The 18,619-nt window shown below is 39.6% G+C and overlaps 1 protein-coding gene across 2 annotated transcripts in view; it reads left to right on the plus strand.

Moving 5' to 3' along the window:
• The first annotated feature begins 68 nt into the window (after positions 1-68).
• nedd4a (NEDD4 E3 ubiquitin protein ligase a) overlaps positions 69-18,619 on the plus strand; it is a 29,130-nt gene continuing 10,579 nt past the window's right edge. The window contains exons 1-9 of one of the 2 annotated variants that reach the window (XM_037095366.1): positions 69-135; positions 279-338; positions 2,323-2,396; positions 3,670-3,748; positions 3,852-3,890; positions 4,118-4,171; positions 17,281-17,331; positions 17,792-17,853; positions 18,018-18,120. In XM_037095366.1, coding sequence (XP_036951261.1) covers positions 294-338; positions 2,323-2,396; positions 3,670-3,748; positions 3,852-3,890; positions 4,118-4,171; positions 17,281-17,331; positions 17,792-17,853; positions 18,018-18,120 — 507 coding nt within the window. In that variant the 5' untranslated portion in view covers positions 69-135; positions 279-293. Of the gene's footprint in view, positions 136-278; positions 339-2,322; positions 2,397-3,669; positions 3,749-3,851; positions 3,891-4,117; positions 4,172-9,702; positions 11,804-17,280; positions 17,332-17,791; positions 17,854-18,017; positions 18,121-18,619 lie in introns of those variants that run through there. The other variant, XM_037095365.1, reaches the window with a different exon arrangement.

Genomic DNA, 18,619 nt, shown 5'->3' on the forward strand with positions numbered 1-18,619 from the left:
CATACAGCGAGGTGGGACAAGAGGAGGTGGAAGGAGGAGGAGGAAGCAGGAGGAGGAGGAGGAGGAAGGAAACCGATGAGGAGGAGGAGGAGGAGGAGGATGGTGAGTGACGACGGTGTCACAGCTAACCACTAGGTCAGTTTCATGGTTTCAAACTACCAGCGTAAACACACCGAGGAGATAACAGAGGAAGTGAACACAAAAAGAGTATAACTACTGTTGGCCGGACCACTGTCTTCTTCTTCTTCTTCTTCTTCTTGTCGCTCTCTGGGAGGAAGAAGGGCGAGGATACTATGGCTGCACTTTCTCCCCAGATCCGAGGACTTCAGACAGATGAGGTAAACTATCTCGTTAATGAGAGCGCTCATGTGACCGCGTCGTTAGCAAGATGGCTAACTAGTTGACGCTAACGAGCTAACGAACGTTAACTGGCCAGCTCGCGCGGCACCAGGAGTTCTTTGTGGGCTGATATGTGTTCACTATTGATAGAAAATCTATGTTATTGATCTGCTCTACTACTTCTCGGCTTGCATCTATGTTATCCATAACTCAGAGCCGTAGCCGCTCACTTTTTTTTCTTAGCCAGGAAACACAACAGGCTCCTGAGCTGTCAACGCCTCTGTTGGCCCGTCCTCAACACACACACACACTCACACACGCACGCACGCACGCACGCACCAAACTGAATTATCTTGCTAGGAAATCACGTTGTTAGAGCTCCCTGGTAAAGATAACAATGTCAGGGCCCAGAGGTAGGGTTATACTCTATGCCAAGCCAGCTCTCTCAGCTGTAATTTGGTTGCGAAATCGCATGACGATTCATCATCAACTTTACAGTAAAGGCATAAATGAGGCTGGGGTTATTATGGTGGGAAATGCGCTCAGCTGCCGAGTATTGTCAGGATGTTACATCATCCTGACAATACTGGGCGACACTGCTTGCACAGAGGGGATCTTTACAACATGCCTGTAAAAGGGATTCATGTGCAAAGACAGATTTCTGCATGTTTATGAGATAAGATTGAATGGGGATTGTTTTGTGTCCTAAGATTACGATTTTCTACAAGGCATGGGATGATATGAGGCATTCTCCTCACGATTATCCCCATAGTCATCCAAATATTCGTAAAAACTTTAAAATAAAAACGAAGACATCACTTTAACCTTACATTTTTATAGTAAACAGGTATTTTGATTGCATCGCAGATAGGATAAACAAGCAATCGCAAAGAAACTCAAAGCAACATTACGTATCATGTTGATAGTACAGTGTCTTGTAATAGGTAGGTAGGTTAAATTGTTTCTCCATCTCAGCCACTCCACCCCTATCACCTGTTTCTGCACTGTGTCACAATTCAAGGATCACAGCGTTACATACATGTTTACTTCAAGATACACACAACTCTGTTATGACATAAGGAGTTTCATTTGTAAAGTTAGCACCTACATTACGTCTGACAAATAGTGATAAACCTGTGGTCTGTATTTATGACATGGATGTTGCACTCAGAAATTGTGGGATCTCCAAATTGCAAAAAATGTCAGTTTCTACATAATGTAGCTTTGCATAAGTAATCATAAATCATAAGGACTTCCTGCACAAATAAAGGATAAATAAATAGTGTTAACCTCATCTCTCTCTTGATTTTTGTAGTTTGGAATCCAAATTATATACACGCATCCAATCTAACTTGCTTTTGTGGAGATTGTAATGTGCAAGACAGGCCCTCAGCCATGTTGACAGGCTTAGACAATTCAACTTAAATCAAGCAAACAATATAGTACTGTAAGTGGTTGAGCTAGGGAGCGTTTTCAAGTTTTTCATGTGAGGATAGTCACAGTCATCTGGATCCACAGTTATCCCAATAATGAAAATTAAGCCTGATCAACTTGTTGTGTTTTTGTACTATGATCAAAGATAAATTCTTTATCGTCCCATCCCTATTAACTACATTGCTATTGATTTCTATAGTATACTCATCTGTATATAGCATGAGTGTGTACATATCTAATGAAGCGAAACCAAATACAAGACAATATTCACTCTCTACTGGATTTAAGCTGACCATGTACAGGATAACACCAGGCACTGTTGTGTATATTTAGAGTTAGAGGTCTTAGCTTCATGTTTTTAGTTAAAATGTTATTAATTTATGTTTTTATTGTTTGCTTCTCATCTTTCTCTTTGATTCACCTTGAGTTATTTCGTTTATGATTTATGTGTGACTGTAACTGCCCATCAGGATATATCTCTGTCTTTGTCCTTATGATATTATTGTATTCATACACTCACTTGCATGGCTTTTCCTTTGGTTATTTCAGGAGGAATCCAGAATCCTAAAAGTGAAAGTCATCGCTGGAATTGGGCTGGCCAAAAAAGACATACTTGGAGCCAGGTAAGTTGTAGATGTTAACATCACAGTTGTGCTGTTGTACTATTGAAGTTGACTGATCCATTAGTTGACTCACTGTAGCTCTACATTAATCTATTGATATTTTTTATGTTTAATAAACAACAATATATCCATGAGAAAACAAATCCTCACATTTGACAAAAACTTATTTTTTATGATTTACTTAAGCAAATTATTATATATGATTATAGTTATATACAATTGTTGACTGTTAATATATCTTTCAGTATCTCAGAAACTTTGTTGGTCTTGTCTCTTTATGTCTTTCTGTTTTCTGTGGAATCAAAGTCATTTCCTGTGCATATGAGATAGCTTGTTGCTGTCAAATTTCTTGACTATTTTCAGTACAGCTTGACAGTCAGAACTTGCTTGCAGAAATTGCATCCTCTGAACCATTGTCTAGCAGGACAGGAAGGTGATGAGGACATTTGGTGAACAAAGAATACACGTATGTCAGAGCCTGTCAGTGATCTTTCAATGAACCGTGAATCAGTTTGTGTGTCATCACTTCTGAATGAGTCCATCATATACTAAAAAAGGAAAAGAAAGTTCTTTATTCTTTTAAAAATAAGAAGTGCGCTGGTGTTGAATGTGCACATAGCCCCAAATTCTGCTGCACTGACCCTTCTCTCAAGAGCATGAATTAGTCAAGAGTACTGATTAGGTTATTCTACATTATAAGATTATATTGTGAGGTGGTTGAAAACTTGAAAGACATAAGCAAATGTAGTCCACTTACTGACCTGTTTATGACCTTTTAACATCTTGCTTTTGACATGTTGGTTGGTCATTTTTGTATTATGGAGGTTTTCTTTGCTTTTTTCTGCTGTATGATTAATTGCTCACGTTATAACCAAAACTGCTGTGTTAATGACACGCCGACATCTAACCAGCTACTTAATACATTACTAATGCCACAAAATTGCTGCAGGCCTAAAGTGTCATTGAGATGGTATAATATAATAATATGACGTCAATGATGGATGTGGTTTTGATACACGTCAGAGTGCCTAAATCTATTATAAATTAACAATTACACTCAATTTCCCGTTGAGCATAAACTAGCTAGAATCATTATGTTAATGTTTCTGAGGGCAGGATGCACTGCCTGATCTGATCAAGCAGTGCAGGAAAGTGTTTCACTTCCCTTAGAAACCCCATAATCACACAAAGAGCAGAAAGTAGATCATACATTTTAAAATCTTATATATCTACACCATACATTAATACATACGTGACTCTCTTTTTCATTTAGTGATCCATATACAAGACTGTCCCTCTATGACCCTGTCAATGGAGAACTCACAAGCCTTCAGACTAAAACAATAAAAAAGGTGAGTAACTGAACATCTACATTTGCAGTTTCAGTCCGTCTATTTGTTTGACTGATAGTTCATCTTGATTTTATTTTTCATTCGCATCTCATGGTACATGAAGACACTGGACCCAAAATGGAATGAAGAATTCTTTTTCCGAGTAAGTGGAACTTGACATAGATAAACATTCAGTATTCTAAAATCTATTTATCTCTTCTGTCTTGTGTTGTGTTACACATACATGTGATTTGTGACATTTCATGTCAGGGCACTGGACTAATTTAGCCATAAAATACATTTAAAAAGTCACGTGGTTGGCTTTTTGACCAGACATTATTGTTGAACCTAGTACTTTGTTTTGACCATACATTCTCTTTGTTGTTTCAGGTTGATCCCAATAAGCATCGAATGCTGTTGGAGGTGTTTGACGAGAACCGTCTGGTAAGTGATATATTCACGTTAAAACTGTCTGTGTATGATTTGTATTATTCTGACAAACTCTACGCAGTTTTCTTTTAAATTGCTCTAGTTCTTTTTTTCCCCCTACAAAATCTATTGAAGTGCATCTTTATGTTCACTGAGAGTAAGTGGAAGGCTTCGTTCACTGTAGGGCTGCAGCTGACCAACGATAACTTTCCTCAAATAATTAAACGTTCATTGTTTTCTCGATTAATCATTTGGTCAAGCAAATGTCAGAAAAGAAGATGCTTTTTAAAGCTGTTGCTTTGTCTGAAATTTACGATCAGTAGAGTCTGTTGGAAAAATGCCGATGTATTTGCTGTCAATCAACAAATTGATTAAATGACAAAGTGTTGCAGCTTGTTCACCAATAGATAGTATTAGTGTCTGTTTCCTGACATGAAAAACAACATATAGGTCTTAACTTTCCACCAAATCTAATTTTCTATACCTTTAGCACATAATGGACAGGAAAAAACAACATCCATTAAGTCTGTAGATGTTGTAAGAAGGTGGAGAACCTGTTCCACCTGTACATGACAAATGTCAGTTCGTTATAATTAAGGGGTTGGTGTTTTGTTAACTATATAGTGTTTAAAATCCCTGGACAGGCACTACACAAATAGGCCTTCTGGCTGTGTACACTGATCTAAATAAATCACTGAAAATAAAGTACTGGAAATCAATTTTAAGAGCTGCTCTCCTATAGAGGGATATGTCTTAATTGATAATTGACAGCAGTGTGGTATTGATAGTTTTAACACACTCAGCATATTGGACAGAGCTCAAATATGTTATGCCTGGAAACAGTATCACAACAGTTGGATATTTAAAACAGATAGATTTGCAGAGAAGCTTTTTTAAAGAAGTATTTAATTATATAAACATCGTGTATGTATATACCACAAACACACCATGAATGCCAATCGATTGTGTCATATCCCTGTAGATAAAGGTATCCTCCAGTCAGTGCAAATTTAACTTTGTTTTGTCACCCTTATTTTGCCATGACCTGTGTGATATTGTTTGAAAAAGATACCTTATTAGTCAGAGCTGTAAATATGGGCAAATCTGGCTTCCATAGGGGCATCCCCAAGCCCGTAGCTTACTGTACAAGTGTGCATGGAGAGTCGGATATCACATCAAGGGTAGATCATGTAGGTGACAGAGACATTATGTGTGATGACATGTAGTTAAATACTGTCTGTTCTCACGCAATGCATAAAGTTCTTGTGTATAGAAGCAGCTTGGTGAGATCTGAGGTTTAGGTTGTTATGTCCGATTGAGTTAGGAGATAGGCAGCTGCGGTGAATATAGAGGCCATCATCTAACATTCTCTGGTTGATTACACAGTTAGTGCACAGCAGTGTTGAAGCTTTTGGGAATGTCAGGTCGATATCAGTTGAGCTTTTGACCCAGTTTCATGCTGGTCTGATGCACAGCTGGTATTGGGACACCTGAGCAGCCACACTAAAGTGACAGAGCGACTGTTGTCTGAGACGTGCTGCTAACTGTATGTGATATAAACACAGTCAAGCATTTAGCCAACATGAACAGTCACGAAGTGTTTGACCCTACTGACTATCATCTAACCTCTCACAAGCATACTGAATATTTATAAAGACATGTAATGATAATAGTAGTACTTAAGAATAACATATGAATATAAATAGGTAATGCAGGTGCTTCTAGTTGATGTGATAGTTGTAATTATTTGAATATATCTGGCTGTTTTCTAACTGAATGTAGTTGTGGTTACATTTAGACTTATCTGTACCTGTCCTGTCTTCCCTATGATGAGAAACTGATTCATCAACCTGTCCAAACTGGTTGAGTTTGCTCTGTGAATATAACAAGGATGTTGGGTTCTCAGAAAAATCAAGTCCGTGCACAGCTTGGCGCAGCTATTTACAACCATTTGTTCTCTTCTCTCTCCACTATGTACAATGTGTCACTATTCTACACAGAACTTCCAAAGCTATGCTATGATAATAAAATACTATGATATTTTTGCCTCACTCCCTTTTAGCTGTTATGTTTCTCAGCATTGCAATGCTTTGTAATTCTGCATTCTTCTTTATGGAGAAGCTTGGACAACGTTGATCATTTGTTTCAGTTTGAAGTGTTGCACAAGATTTGTTTATTTTTGCAGTCCCTTGGCAGGTCACATTGGAAAGTAAATACAAACAGTGTACACAGCCACACACATACTCATATATAAATACTCTGGGGACACCACTTTTTGAATGATTTAGAATGAAGATGCCAGGGTACAAATGACGCTCAAGCAATGAGAATCACTTCGTATTTCAGATACAACCAACTTTGGTGCCAAGTGAGATTATACCTTCAGTTTGGCCACACACCTCAGTCTTAAGAACCATCTTTAGGAAACTCTCTTCTTCACTGTTTGTGATGCTGAATGTTTCTAGAAGGTGTTGTGTCACAGGTTTACAGTCACATGAGAAAACAAACCTGGGTGTGACTGCCAGGCTGCGCCTTGTCATGTTCTGGATAGATTTGGGAGAAATTCGGAGGGTGTGTCAGCACTGTGAACGTGCGTCTGAGCACATGTGATTCAATGCTGCTCTGACACACAGAGGAGTGGGACAAAAACTTGTTCATTTTTGCCTTGTCAGCAACAGTCTGAGAATGAAACTGGGTCTTTTTGCTTGTCCCTTTTAAAGACATGAAATTTGCCATTCATTGTAAAGTTATTGTTCCACAATGAGAGATTGTTTTTGTGATCTGCAGTTTGGCCTTTCACCTGGTGCCATCGTGTGTTTCCTGATTGTTTCATAACAATGATCTTTGAAAACTAATGGCAGTCGTCCTTAGATTTAAAAACTGGTGGGAGTGTGATGAGCATTGCAGCTTCTGATCAGTAATTTTGTAAATGCTAAGGAATGCACGTTATGCAGTTCAGCCCTTTTGCAGCTTGTTGAGCAAGTTGAGATGTTTATTAAGGGGGAAAGAGAAGAAGTGCTCTGGCGAAACCAGGAAGGACCCCAAAACAACCCCTCCTGGTTCCAAGTTCTTTTAGCAGCAGCCGGAGAGACTCACGAACTCCCAGACACCGGCTGACTTATTCGAAGTAACACATTCAAAATGTAGTGAGATAACTTTGAATAGTCTCCTTTCAGATATCACGTGCTGGTATGGAGATGTCTTTGTAACAAGCCTGAATAGATGGTATGCACATGACATCACTATGTGGAAGTTACCATGGTTACTATCCCTTGAATGAATGGCCACCATGAATTCAAATGGAAAACACTGATAAAATGGTTAAGAGCTGTCGTGTTACCGACAGATACAGAAATAAATCAGGAACTTTTCACAGATCTGTCCACAGACAAACCAGAATATGCTATATGAATATATATAACTAATATATGAAGTCCAGAACATATTTGATCAGGTTGATATGTCCTGCTTTAAAGCATCTACATGTATCTGGCTTTGTTCAGTGTTACGCTATAAAGATGAATCCTTCTGCTCTCACTATGTGTTGAGACGCACAACAATACAACCAGCAAAATAAACTTCCAATACTGGTTGACTGCAACAGCAGGCCCATGAGCTTTGTTCTGTGAGAAGCTGTGAAGCTATCAATACACTATTGGGCAACAAATTCAAATGAGAAACTCTCAAGAGTCCGTAAACCAGAGAGCAAATTTTATTAAATCACACAAGTCAACTATCACAACAGGGCTGCAGCATAAACACAACCGTCAGTTCTCTTCAGAAAGAGCATTTAGGGACAAGATAAAAGATGATTGTCAACATTTGCTGGGACATAGAGACTGGAGCTTTGTCTGAAATCACTTCCTTTTTCTCTCATTCACTACTCCCCAGAGTAGATAATGAACACTCGACACTTTACTCAATAGTGAGACGTAAATTGAGATTTGGGTCATTCACAGTACTTGGCGGTAATAGTACACTTTATGGTAAATATTAGGGATTGATACCATTCAAATTTGAACTAATATGGGTATTGGTACCTTGAATTTGGTTCCACTACCCGATGGTACCTTTTTACTGTACTTAACTTACTCTGTAATGCAAATAATGGACTTTCAGAGGCAAAAAATAGGTCAGACGATAGTAACCGGTGACAGAGTGTCAGCAAACGCTAGGAAAAGCTAATGTCGACCAAGACAGTGGGAAAAAAGCCCAGTTATCGCCATCAATAACTTATCCAACTAGCTGGTAAATTTGCTTTAGATGGAGGGTTTAACTTTCTCTGCCTTGGCTGCAGGCGTGCTAATGTTAACTGCAGTTGCTTCAGGAGACATGGGTTACAGACCATCAAACAGGGTACACTGTGCAGCTTTTAGTAATACTACATGTTTGATCATATGTTTCCACGGGTTAGACATGTTGTCCTCACCAGCTTTGAATTGCAAATTTCAAATATTACATTGTTGTCTTCGCTAAGTTTTGAATAGTGGAACCAGACTTGAGATTGCTTTCAGCTCACTGTTGCCCTTTCTCACAGTGACCTGAACAAGCTGCAGGTGCTGCGTAGTCTCAGTCTTGTCCCTGTTTCCATGGTAGATGCCAGTTCAGGTTATGGCACAAGATGCGCCAGAAGTCTCATGGGGACTAGAAATAAGGTGGATACTCCAAGGTACTCTTAGATAGGTAGGTACTCTCTCTTAGATTTGATTCGTCACTGAATTGTGGTGAGGAGGGTTGTAGACTGTCACGAAGTGATAGCAACTTGTTAGCCAAACTCATTAAGGCTGCTCTCAAAGTAATGATTACACATACAGTGTATCAGCCCATTAGCTCCTGCTGAGTGTCAGAGCCCTCCCATCTCTCATGCAGACTACTGTAACCACACCCCACCGGCACAGTTTGTAATGACACTCAAACACGTTCTCTAAAGAGTTTATTAAATATAGCTTGTCCTTCAGCTTTTCCTTTAGTCACATGCTCATTTTGGTTCCAAACTCATGTGTATATTATCAGCAGCTTTGCTTTATTATCAGCCTATTACACAGTATGTATGACGTGGCACGTGGTGTGTGCGTCACTAATCTGATCTTATGGCCTACGTACCACCGTCAGTCCAACCTTCTTTTGGCCTGATGAGTGATTAATAGCCTATCACGAGGTGTCCCGGTAGTCATGTTGGTTTAAAAAAATAGGTCACTACAGCATTGCAGTGTCTACTGGTGAATCATATCTTTATCCTGGCCCCGACTCTTACTATTACACCCTATACTGAAAGTGATTTGGATGCAGGGTAATGCCCTGAAATAGGCTAGCCTGGCTCACAATAGGCTGCCATTAATAAACAGAACTGTCAACAGCCATGGAGCGGAAATCAGACCAGCACTGACTGTTACATGAGGTGTCATTTAACAGGTGTCATGTCACTGTCAAAGCAATCCCAGTTCATTCTTGTTCTTATCTCCTTGTGTTTTCTGTAGGTAGGCAGATAATATGTCACATATCACTTCATCTCTGCATTTTTGTTTAACAAGTTTTCTGTTTCTTCACGAGCAAAAAACATTGTGAAATAATTTCTTTCGACTTTGGATTTTAGATCTACCTTTGCATGATTTAAGATTGAATTTTTACAAGCTATGGTGGTTTTTGTCTACTGTGCAGTTTTGCAACCCAGTCTTCAGGTTTATACAGAATTATGTTGAAAGTCATTCCCTTTGATTTCCTGTAATTCAATAGCAGTGGGTAAAAATATTTGTGGGGGCACAGAGCAGCAGAAACATTAGAAGCATAGCTGCAGCAGGAAGTCTTGCGTGAGGTGCCTGAGGCAGATGTAACAGTTTACCAGAGCTTCAGTCTGAGATGCAGCATAGAGGGTTTCCATGTTGTTGTTTTTCCAAAAGGGTAAACAGGAGCGAGGCAGCTAGAAAAGATTCAGGGTGTTAGATGTTAATTTGTATGGAACTCAAGAGGTACAGTTAACTAGCAGCTAAGCTAATGGTAAAAAGCAGGTCAGAGGTTGAAGCTTTGTCCTTGAATTTTTTGTCTATTTTTAATTTTTTTCTCTAGAGTTTAAGCTCCCTTAAAGGGGCAAACCTCTGTGATTGCTCTAGTTTCAAAGGTCGTGTGTTTGGGTCATGTCTCCAAACAGAACCACTGACCTCCTCTGACTAAAAGCTGAGATCAGCCTGGAGAGGAATGTAGGTTGTCACCAGAGCTATTTTGGCAATGTACAGCAGCTAATGATTGTGATCACAGAGCAGAGCTCGGAGCAGTTGCTTTGCTTTCCTTTTTTCCTACCAGCAAGTTTGATCATGCAGCTCTCGCTGGCGCTGCAGGGATTAGAGAGTTAAACGAATGGCACGTCGGCTGCGCTTGCACTTTGCGTCAAGGAGAAGCAACACGGACCCTCTGTCAGAGAGCCTCAGCAGCCATGGTGAGGAGAGTGGAGTCAGCGTGCCAGCTCGAAGCCCCGCAGAGATTCTGGCGCATAGTTCTGTCCACTTGAAGGTGACTCCTCTGTCACCAGACTATGCTAATTTACAGCGATACTCTTCAGTATTTATACCCAGGGTGAACACTGGAGGATCTAATAAGAAGAGCATATTGCAGATCGCACTGCAGCCCTGTGGAAAGGTCAGTGGAGAGCCGGATGGCACTATAGAGGATGGAGACCCTGGGAGCAGCGAAGGAGGAGCAGGTAGTGGCTCTGACGGAGGCTCGTGCAGCAGCAGCATGGCCAGCGATGGCGGGTACTGTAGCAGCAACAGCATCTTTGAGCCAGAGGCTCCGGAAAAGCACAGGACCACCCAGGAGAGGAGTCAACTCTGCCGCAAGTCGAAGGTCCCGCTGAGACGGTGCTCCTCCTTGGTTATATTTCCAAAGAGCCCCTGCAGCACCCCACCTGCTTCCCCAGTCAGTCCAGTGGCTCTACCTGCTCTCCCACCATTGAGGGGGTCTCATCAGTCATCTCTTCAGACATCTGCTGGTGAATTCTCACAAGATGATGAGGAGGTGACTTGCAAAGGGTCCACCACTACGGCAGTAAGTGGCCGTCGTCTCACGAAAGGAAACTGTGCAGCCGAGTTCAGGGACACCAAACACATGGTGCAATTTAATATTCCTCTTCAGGATGAACCAAAAGGCAAAACGGAGGAAAGGAGTAAAGTGATGGAACTGTCCTCGAATCTAGACAGATCAAACCGTCACTCTAGCAGCGTTCTGCTACATTTTGCCCACCAGAGACCAATTATTCCCGGGAAGGGAGCTGCAACCACGGCTACAGTCGCCAACCCAGTCGAGGGTGAACATGATCCTCACAAAAAACTGTATCGTAGTACCTCTGCTTGTTTGTTCTCCTCAACTAAACCGTCAGAGAGAAACCAAAAGGTCTGCTCAGGAAAAGGCCAGGAAATGCCAGAGGAAAACCATTGTCATCGTGCCATACAAAGGAGCTTTTCTCTGGAGGTGCCCTACGCTAACACTGGAATTTCATGTCACGTTTCGAATCCAAAACTCAGTAGCCCTTGCTCTCCACATGTACATATTCATCTGTCTCCTTGCTGCCCGGCTAAGCTGCCTAGCTCTGTCGCTGATGTAAACCCAAACCACAAAGGGAATAATACACCAAAAAGCCCTGGTCAAAACCCCAAGGTGAGTGTTAAGTTTCTTAATTAACTGATGGTGTCTGACCATGAGGAATGAGCGGAGATGTGTGAAATTTCACAGTGAATTGTGAGGCAAGAGTGGTCAAGATATCTGACACAGAAAGGCCTTATGAATGAGCACTGTGTTACTCATAATGTCGCTTAACTGGTTCAAGTAGATTCCATGCTGCTTTGTTGTGACTGCTTGGGTGACACCACTTTGACTTCAGCCTTTATACAAAGCATTTGGTAAAAGTTGACTGTCATGAGTACTTTAAATAACAAATATGATAATGTTGGCCTTGTGCTAAATGTTGCTTCTTTGTGCAATTTTTTAATGAAGGATAGTTTAAGAGGGATTGTTTTTCTGACACTAGATATTAAATGGAGTGGGGAATATACATATATGCCATTTAAATCCCTAAAACTCTGTTTACTCAGCGTCAGCCATTAGGCTCAGCACAAGCCAGAGCGAAACTCAGTAACTGAGAAGATTGCTACAGCTAAGTCATGCAATTAACAAGCCCAATGTGGACAAACATTCGGAGGTATTCGGTTACATTACAGTAAATCCATTTGCTTGGTGGTTTCCAAGAAAAGCGTGACAAGAAGGAAAAGTTGTTGGTCTTTCATCTTGTGTGTGTTCATTTGTTTGGTGTGTGTGAAGACGTGCTCAACTTAGTTAGTTCTCCATTTTTATTATTCTGTTAGCGCTATGAGTGATCGACTTAAGTATTTACCCAGGCTAATTTTAGTGGTGGGAAAAGCAGTGCCCCTTGCTGATATAAATAAAGTGCCTCTGAAATATTCCCCCTGACTCCAGATAGTCTGGTGGTCTGTAGCTCTGCCCAGTCCCGTGGATTCAAATTTAACAGCATGATACTAGAGCAGCGCACAGTCATGCCAGCCATCTGTGGACATGGTGTGTGTGTCTGTGTGGTGGGGGTAATGTAATGTAGGCAGGATGGGAGCGTGAGCCTTTCCCAGTAAAAGGATGGTGTGTCCCTTCCCTCTGGGTCCCCCTGCCAGGCAGTGTTTGTGAAGTATCAGGTGTCAGCCTCCCCCCTGCATTTAGCAGGTTGTCAAGTATGAACGTCCCCTGCAGTAATTAGCCACTCCATTAACTTTTAAATGTCTAAATTTGCTTTTGTAAATCAGGATTTCAATTTTTTCACTTTAAAATGCCCCTGAAATGCCATTATCGAGAGTATTTATTTCACTTGAGTTTGCTGTTGATAGTCCTCTGTGTGTATTTTGTCCTGTGTCAAATCAAACATCTCCCTCTCAGAAACCTGCATCAAATACACACGCCTTTGTTTACATTCTGACTCTGTCAACACATAACGGAACATCAGCAATATTATTCACTATCAAAAGTACATAATTCAAATAACACGTAAAAATGCTAAAACATAACTCAAATGGTCTAATTGGTTTCTTATTCTTTATAGATTGACACATTAAAAAAAAAACAAGCAGGTAGAGAGTTCATTGACTTAATGTGGCTAAATGACCTTCTTTTTACAGCAGCTGTAAAAAGGATCGCCTCATGCCTGCAAGCAGCAACAATATTTAATATATCAAATAAATGGGGAAAAATTAACATCTGTAGTTTTTGAAATTCCAAACTTTTGCAAGGTGTCAGAACTAATAGCTATTTATCACTCCACCTGCTTTGACCAAATGTGATACATAATGTGACATAATTTGTAACTGCTGTGGTTTACTCAAAAAAACAAAATAAAATCAAATACTGCTTGGAAAATAACTGGAAAACTATATGGTCAAATGTGTCACAAGCCACAATGGAAATTTTTGTGAAAGTTTGAGGTTTGTTGCCCCTTATCTGCTGTGCCCTCAGCCAAGTGTGACTCTTCACATGAGTTAATGAACAACCAGGTGTGACCACATTAGATACGGAACGTGAACAACACAAATCTCTCTGCTGCGTTAGCCACAAAGCAAGTCATAGCTTATTGAAGGCACAAGCAGAATAAACAGATGTCGTCGTATAATGGCCCATATTTAACTATAATTAAATCTAGTTAAGATTTGATTGTCTGAATTAGTTTTTGTGCCACTGCCACAGTGTTTGTTGTGGAGAGCAGTGCTTCCTTCTTCCTTCAAAAGTCATAACATGATTTGCATAAATCATTCACCTATTTAAAAACCCTGTATTGTAAGATATAAGATCTTGATCTGTCTTGACACAACACAGATGTAAGCAGGAGGAATAGCAATAAGGATATATGAATTTCTTGATATATAAGATAAATAATTGCAATATGACGATGGTGAATCAAAGTAAATTTAGTTTAAACACTTGGGTTTTATGTGCAGATTTGGTTGCTCGTGAATAAAAATTCTGTTGAGAAAGCTAAAGTTGACATCATACACTGTATCACATACCTGCATAGGAGAAAGAGGACCAATTCAGGATCTGTTTTGAATCCTTTAAAATGTTGTAGTTCTCTCCTTCTTTGGAATGACCAATCAAAATCCTTTGGTCATTTCTTAATTTTTTTTCTTCAATACTACTCTGCCATCAGCCATAAGCACAAACTATGTTGTCTTAAATAGAAGTCTCTAAAGAAAAGTCTCCTCCTGCTTCTTTTTAACCAGTAAATGCATAACTCTCTGTAAAACTTGGCTTGGGGAAATGTAAACAGGCACTTCCGGTCTGTGTACTGTAAATTTCTATGTCTGATTTCACTGGAAATCCGACCAATCAGAAGGCATTAAAAATAAGTATGTAGGAAATGGCCAACCTTTTCTCATGCTTACATAGGTGAGAGAGGCTTCACTATTACATTGAAACTTTCATAGAAAGCTTATAGTACCTTTTAATTCAGCAACTGTGTAAAAACTGAGATATGACCTTCCTTAACATGTTTTGGTTATACATTCTCCATCAGCACAACAAATGAAGTGTGCTGGCTGTCCGTATTGATGTTACTGCCTCCTCCAGTGAATAGTTTCCAGTGTGGAAAAAAAACAAGGCCGTCGCACAACATTTGACAGCTTAGAATTAACTTCGTCATGATAATTAAACAAAATCTCTGCAGCTCTGGCAGCCTTCACTTGCTCCTTTGTGTCTTTGCCAAAACATAACTTCTTCTTAAATGTCAATGTTTTCACAGATTTGTACCTCAGTTCGTAACCAGGATGGCTCATCATTAGACACTTTGCCTGCTCCAATAACATTAGTTGGGCGGCTCTTCAGAAGTTTAGGTTTCACAAGCTGCTGTCCACCTGTTAAAAGTAGTTTGTCGTTGCAGAGCTAAGATGGATATCACTGAGCTTGCTCCACAGATACCAAAACATGTGTCTCTAGCTGTTTGCCACAGCCTCATACAGTATGTGGTCAGCACTGCTTAATGCCACATGCTAAACTGAGTTGCTTTTAGTGTCACATGAACCTTCAGGGATGCTCTGAATGGACATTTATCTCTGGTTGACTTTTTATCTTGAGGTCTCGTTGTGTGTCCAGGCCATACACTCCCTCCTTGTTAAGCTTCGCCTCACTCAACCTTACACCCAGGACATGTGCAGGGAAAGAGATGTTTTCACTACGCAGAAAATTATATTTGTGAGTTCTGAGGAAACAACACGCTTAACTTTTCAAACCAGCTGGCACAATCACCACTACAGTACAATACTGTAATTGTTAATGCATTACTGTTTATGAAAAACTGTGCAGAGGTTTGATTTAACAGAGGGATCAGTTGTCTTGTTAATCTGTGATTGTTTGTATCGTTCATTATCGCGGTATATGAGAAGTCTGTTAAAAGTTATGAAGGGCAGAGTATACTGATAAATGTTGATGTACAAAAGCAGCAGGTGGCATGATGACAAGACACAGTTTATATGAAGTGTGAATGTGACACTAAATGGATCATTTTATTCTTCTAGATGTTGTGCATCTGACTGTATAGTGATGAATATCTTTTCTTTCCAAATCTCGAAATGTCTAAAAAAAAAGTCAGAAGGAAAAAGTATTTATCACCATCATATTTTTTTATCTTTATTTTCCTCTCTATTGTCATTAACTGTTGTGAATATAAATATAAGTAGAAAGGAAAATGTTCAATATGAAACAACACTATTGTGTATACTTTATACACACGTACACTCTAGTAAATCTCCAGTGGTTATTATAGGGGCCACATGCAAACAATACCAAAAGATACACAAATAACTTTCTTAATATCCTGTGGACTTTCATGAGTAAATAAATGTAACTTACATTTCTGATACTGAATCCATATATCCCCTTAAACAAATTGCTCACTGTAAACACAACAGTGCTACTGCAGCCATAAATACAACTGCTCCCTGGGAATGGAGAGCATCTACAGCTTGCAGACTAGAAATGAGACTTAATGCAAAAATGCCAGAAATTCCTCAACTGCAGTCTCTAAGTTGAGATGATTTGCTGCCTCTCTGGAGACTGGATTTTTTTACGTTAAAGACTGCTGTTGAGACAAAATAAGTCATTTAAATTAGTCACTTTTAGAATTTTCTGACATTGTAAACATCAGATGATTAATCTGTAAATTCTGATTTCCATTTTGGCCGACAGACTTTATCCCAAGTGACTAACTAATATATTTTATATATTGTATTGCATTCATATTGTATGTGAATAACTATTTGTAGAGTAAAGTCTAATTTCTAGACCAACAGACTGCGATTTCCAACAATTAACTTTGATGTACTTGAGATTATTTGTAATTAAAACAAACACACCCTATTGTGGTTAAAATCTTGGCAAAGTTAAAAGGGATGATCATATGGGTTTTCAGAATTTAATCATCACTTGTGTGCTTGTCGCTTTTCTTTGAACTTGGACTTAACTGCTTTTCTTGACTGCACTAATAGAATTGCAAGGGCAGGACGAAGGAGGCTTGCATCTATATTTGTTCACGTAAACACTCTATACTGCTGTTGGACGGTCTGACCTGCTGCAGGGTGTTAATTTGGTCTCAAAGCTGACTCCCACAGTGCCTTTAGCCCCTCTGCCTTTGAGACTGCAGTAAAGGCATGCAGTGAATGTGTGAAGTGTTCAAAGAAGGGACAGTTTATTTGACAAATGCTACATTATTTTTGTCCCAGTCTTTCGAGCAATAACACAGTGCAGCCATTCATTGTGGCCTGATAAACACTCTCCTACTTCTTAATCTATGAGGAAATGGATCAAGTCAAATGACTCTTTGTTTCAAGTAGGAAATAGTGCTGTATTTGTGCTGAGGATGATTTAAGATAGTTGGACGGTCTTGTCTTGATATGATGGAGACATGACAGGAGGTAAAACACCACTAAAAATACACATTACATGCTCCTATGGGAAATTACAGTGATTCTTATTACACTAAAGCCGGCTAAGTAACGGAACATGCTCAGGCCAGTCTTCTGTGTGTGTGTGTGTGTGTGTGAGAAGATAACATTGTCATGATCCTGACGTGTGTGTCTCTCTCCCTACAGACACGTGATGACTTCCTGGGACAGGTGGACATCCCATTGAATCAGATCCCGGTGAGTTATTTGTTGCAGGAAATCCTTCTTCTATGTGACTTGTTTTAAGGTCAAGTGAGTCAACTGCCTTTTTTAACTGTAGTTTTTACTGTACGTGCTCTCGACCTCGATCCACATGGTGACTCTCACTCAAGTCACCATGTGGATGTAAACATGCTCACCCGTATTCTAGTGTCTGTTCCACATCGTTGTCTATAGTTTTGTAAACACAACACGTCATGTTTATGTTATGTTCCTGCTTTGTTTCATTATAAATACAACACCCACACATTTGCTCTCATGGTGCAATGTCACACATCATTTCATGCAGTCGTATCTTTAAATATATAGTGTTATGATAGAATGCAGGGCAGTAGATGTATTCACGTGGCTGTAAAATTGTTTGGAGAGTTAAAGATTTCCTTTTATCGTTTTCTCAGATTCTCAGATTTCCTTTTTTATGGTTTTGTTTCTTTCTCAGACAGAAAATCCTAACACAGAAAGGCCATTTACATTCAAGGATTTTCTGCTTCACCCACGAAGGTTGGCATGATTTCATGGTTATTAAATCTTTTGTCTTTTCCCGTTTTACATTCCATTTTTACATGTTTATTTTGAGAAATGGTTACATTTCCATCAATACTTTGTTTTTAAACCATCCTGACATATATTTATTATATTTCTTCCTGAATCTGTTTTTCGCACAGTCACAAGTCTAGAGTCAAAGGACATCTGCGTCTTAAAATGACTTATCTACCAAAAAACCCTGGATCGGAAGAGGAGACAGCAGATCAGACTGAGGACACGGATGTAAGTCTGGCTAATGTTTGTGCAAAATATCTCTCATGATCTTCAATAATATCATCTTGTGTTAAGTTTGCTTCCTCAGTGATTTTAATCACCCGTTTATGATAAATAAGCTCAGTTTGATAAGGTCATTCAGTTGTTGCTTGATGGCCTCAAGCAAACTTTTTAGAGCATCAATCACTGGTCATAGATTTTTAATTCACTGTGAATTTGTTCTGAGCAAACTCTTCCTTGCCCAACAGTTGAAGCTGATGAGAGAGATATGAATCATTTAAGAGCATGGATAATCTCTTTAATCTAAATCTAAGTCCATGAGTAGCTTGAAGTTGTCACTCTGTGTGTTGTCTCTCTGTGTGTACGTCACTGTTTTTAAAATATGCTGCTGATTTCATCTGAAAGATTGTAAGCCAAGTCCTCCTTGGTGCGTGCAGTCAAACAGCTGACATTAGTATGTTGTCTTCATCCTGTTTGGGCTGCCTTTTTAAATCATTTTGTTCATGTT

The sequence above is a fragment of the Acanthopagrus latus genome, chromosome 4 (genome assembly GCF_904848185.1).
Source record: "Acanthopagrus latus isolate v.2019 chromosome 4, fAcaLat1.1, whole genome shotgun sequence".
NCBI classification, from domain to species: Eukaryota; Metazoa; Chordata; class Actinopteri; order Spariformes; family Sparidae; genus Acanthopagrus; species Acanthopagrus latus.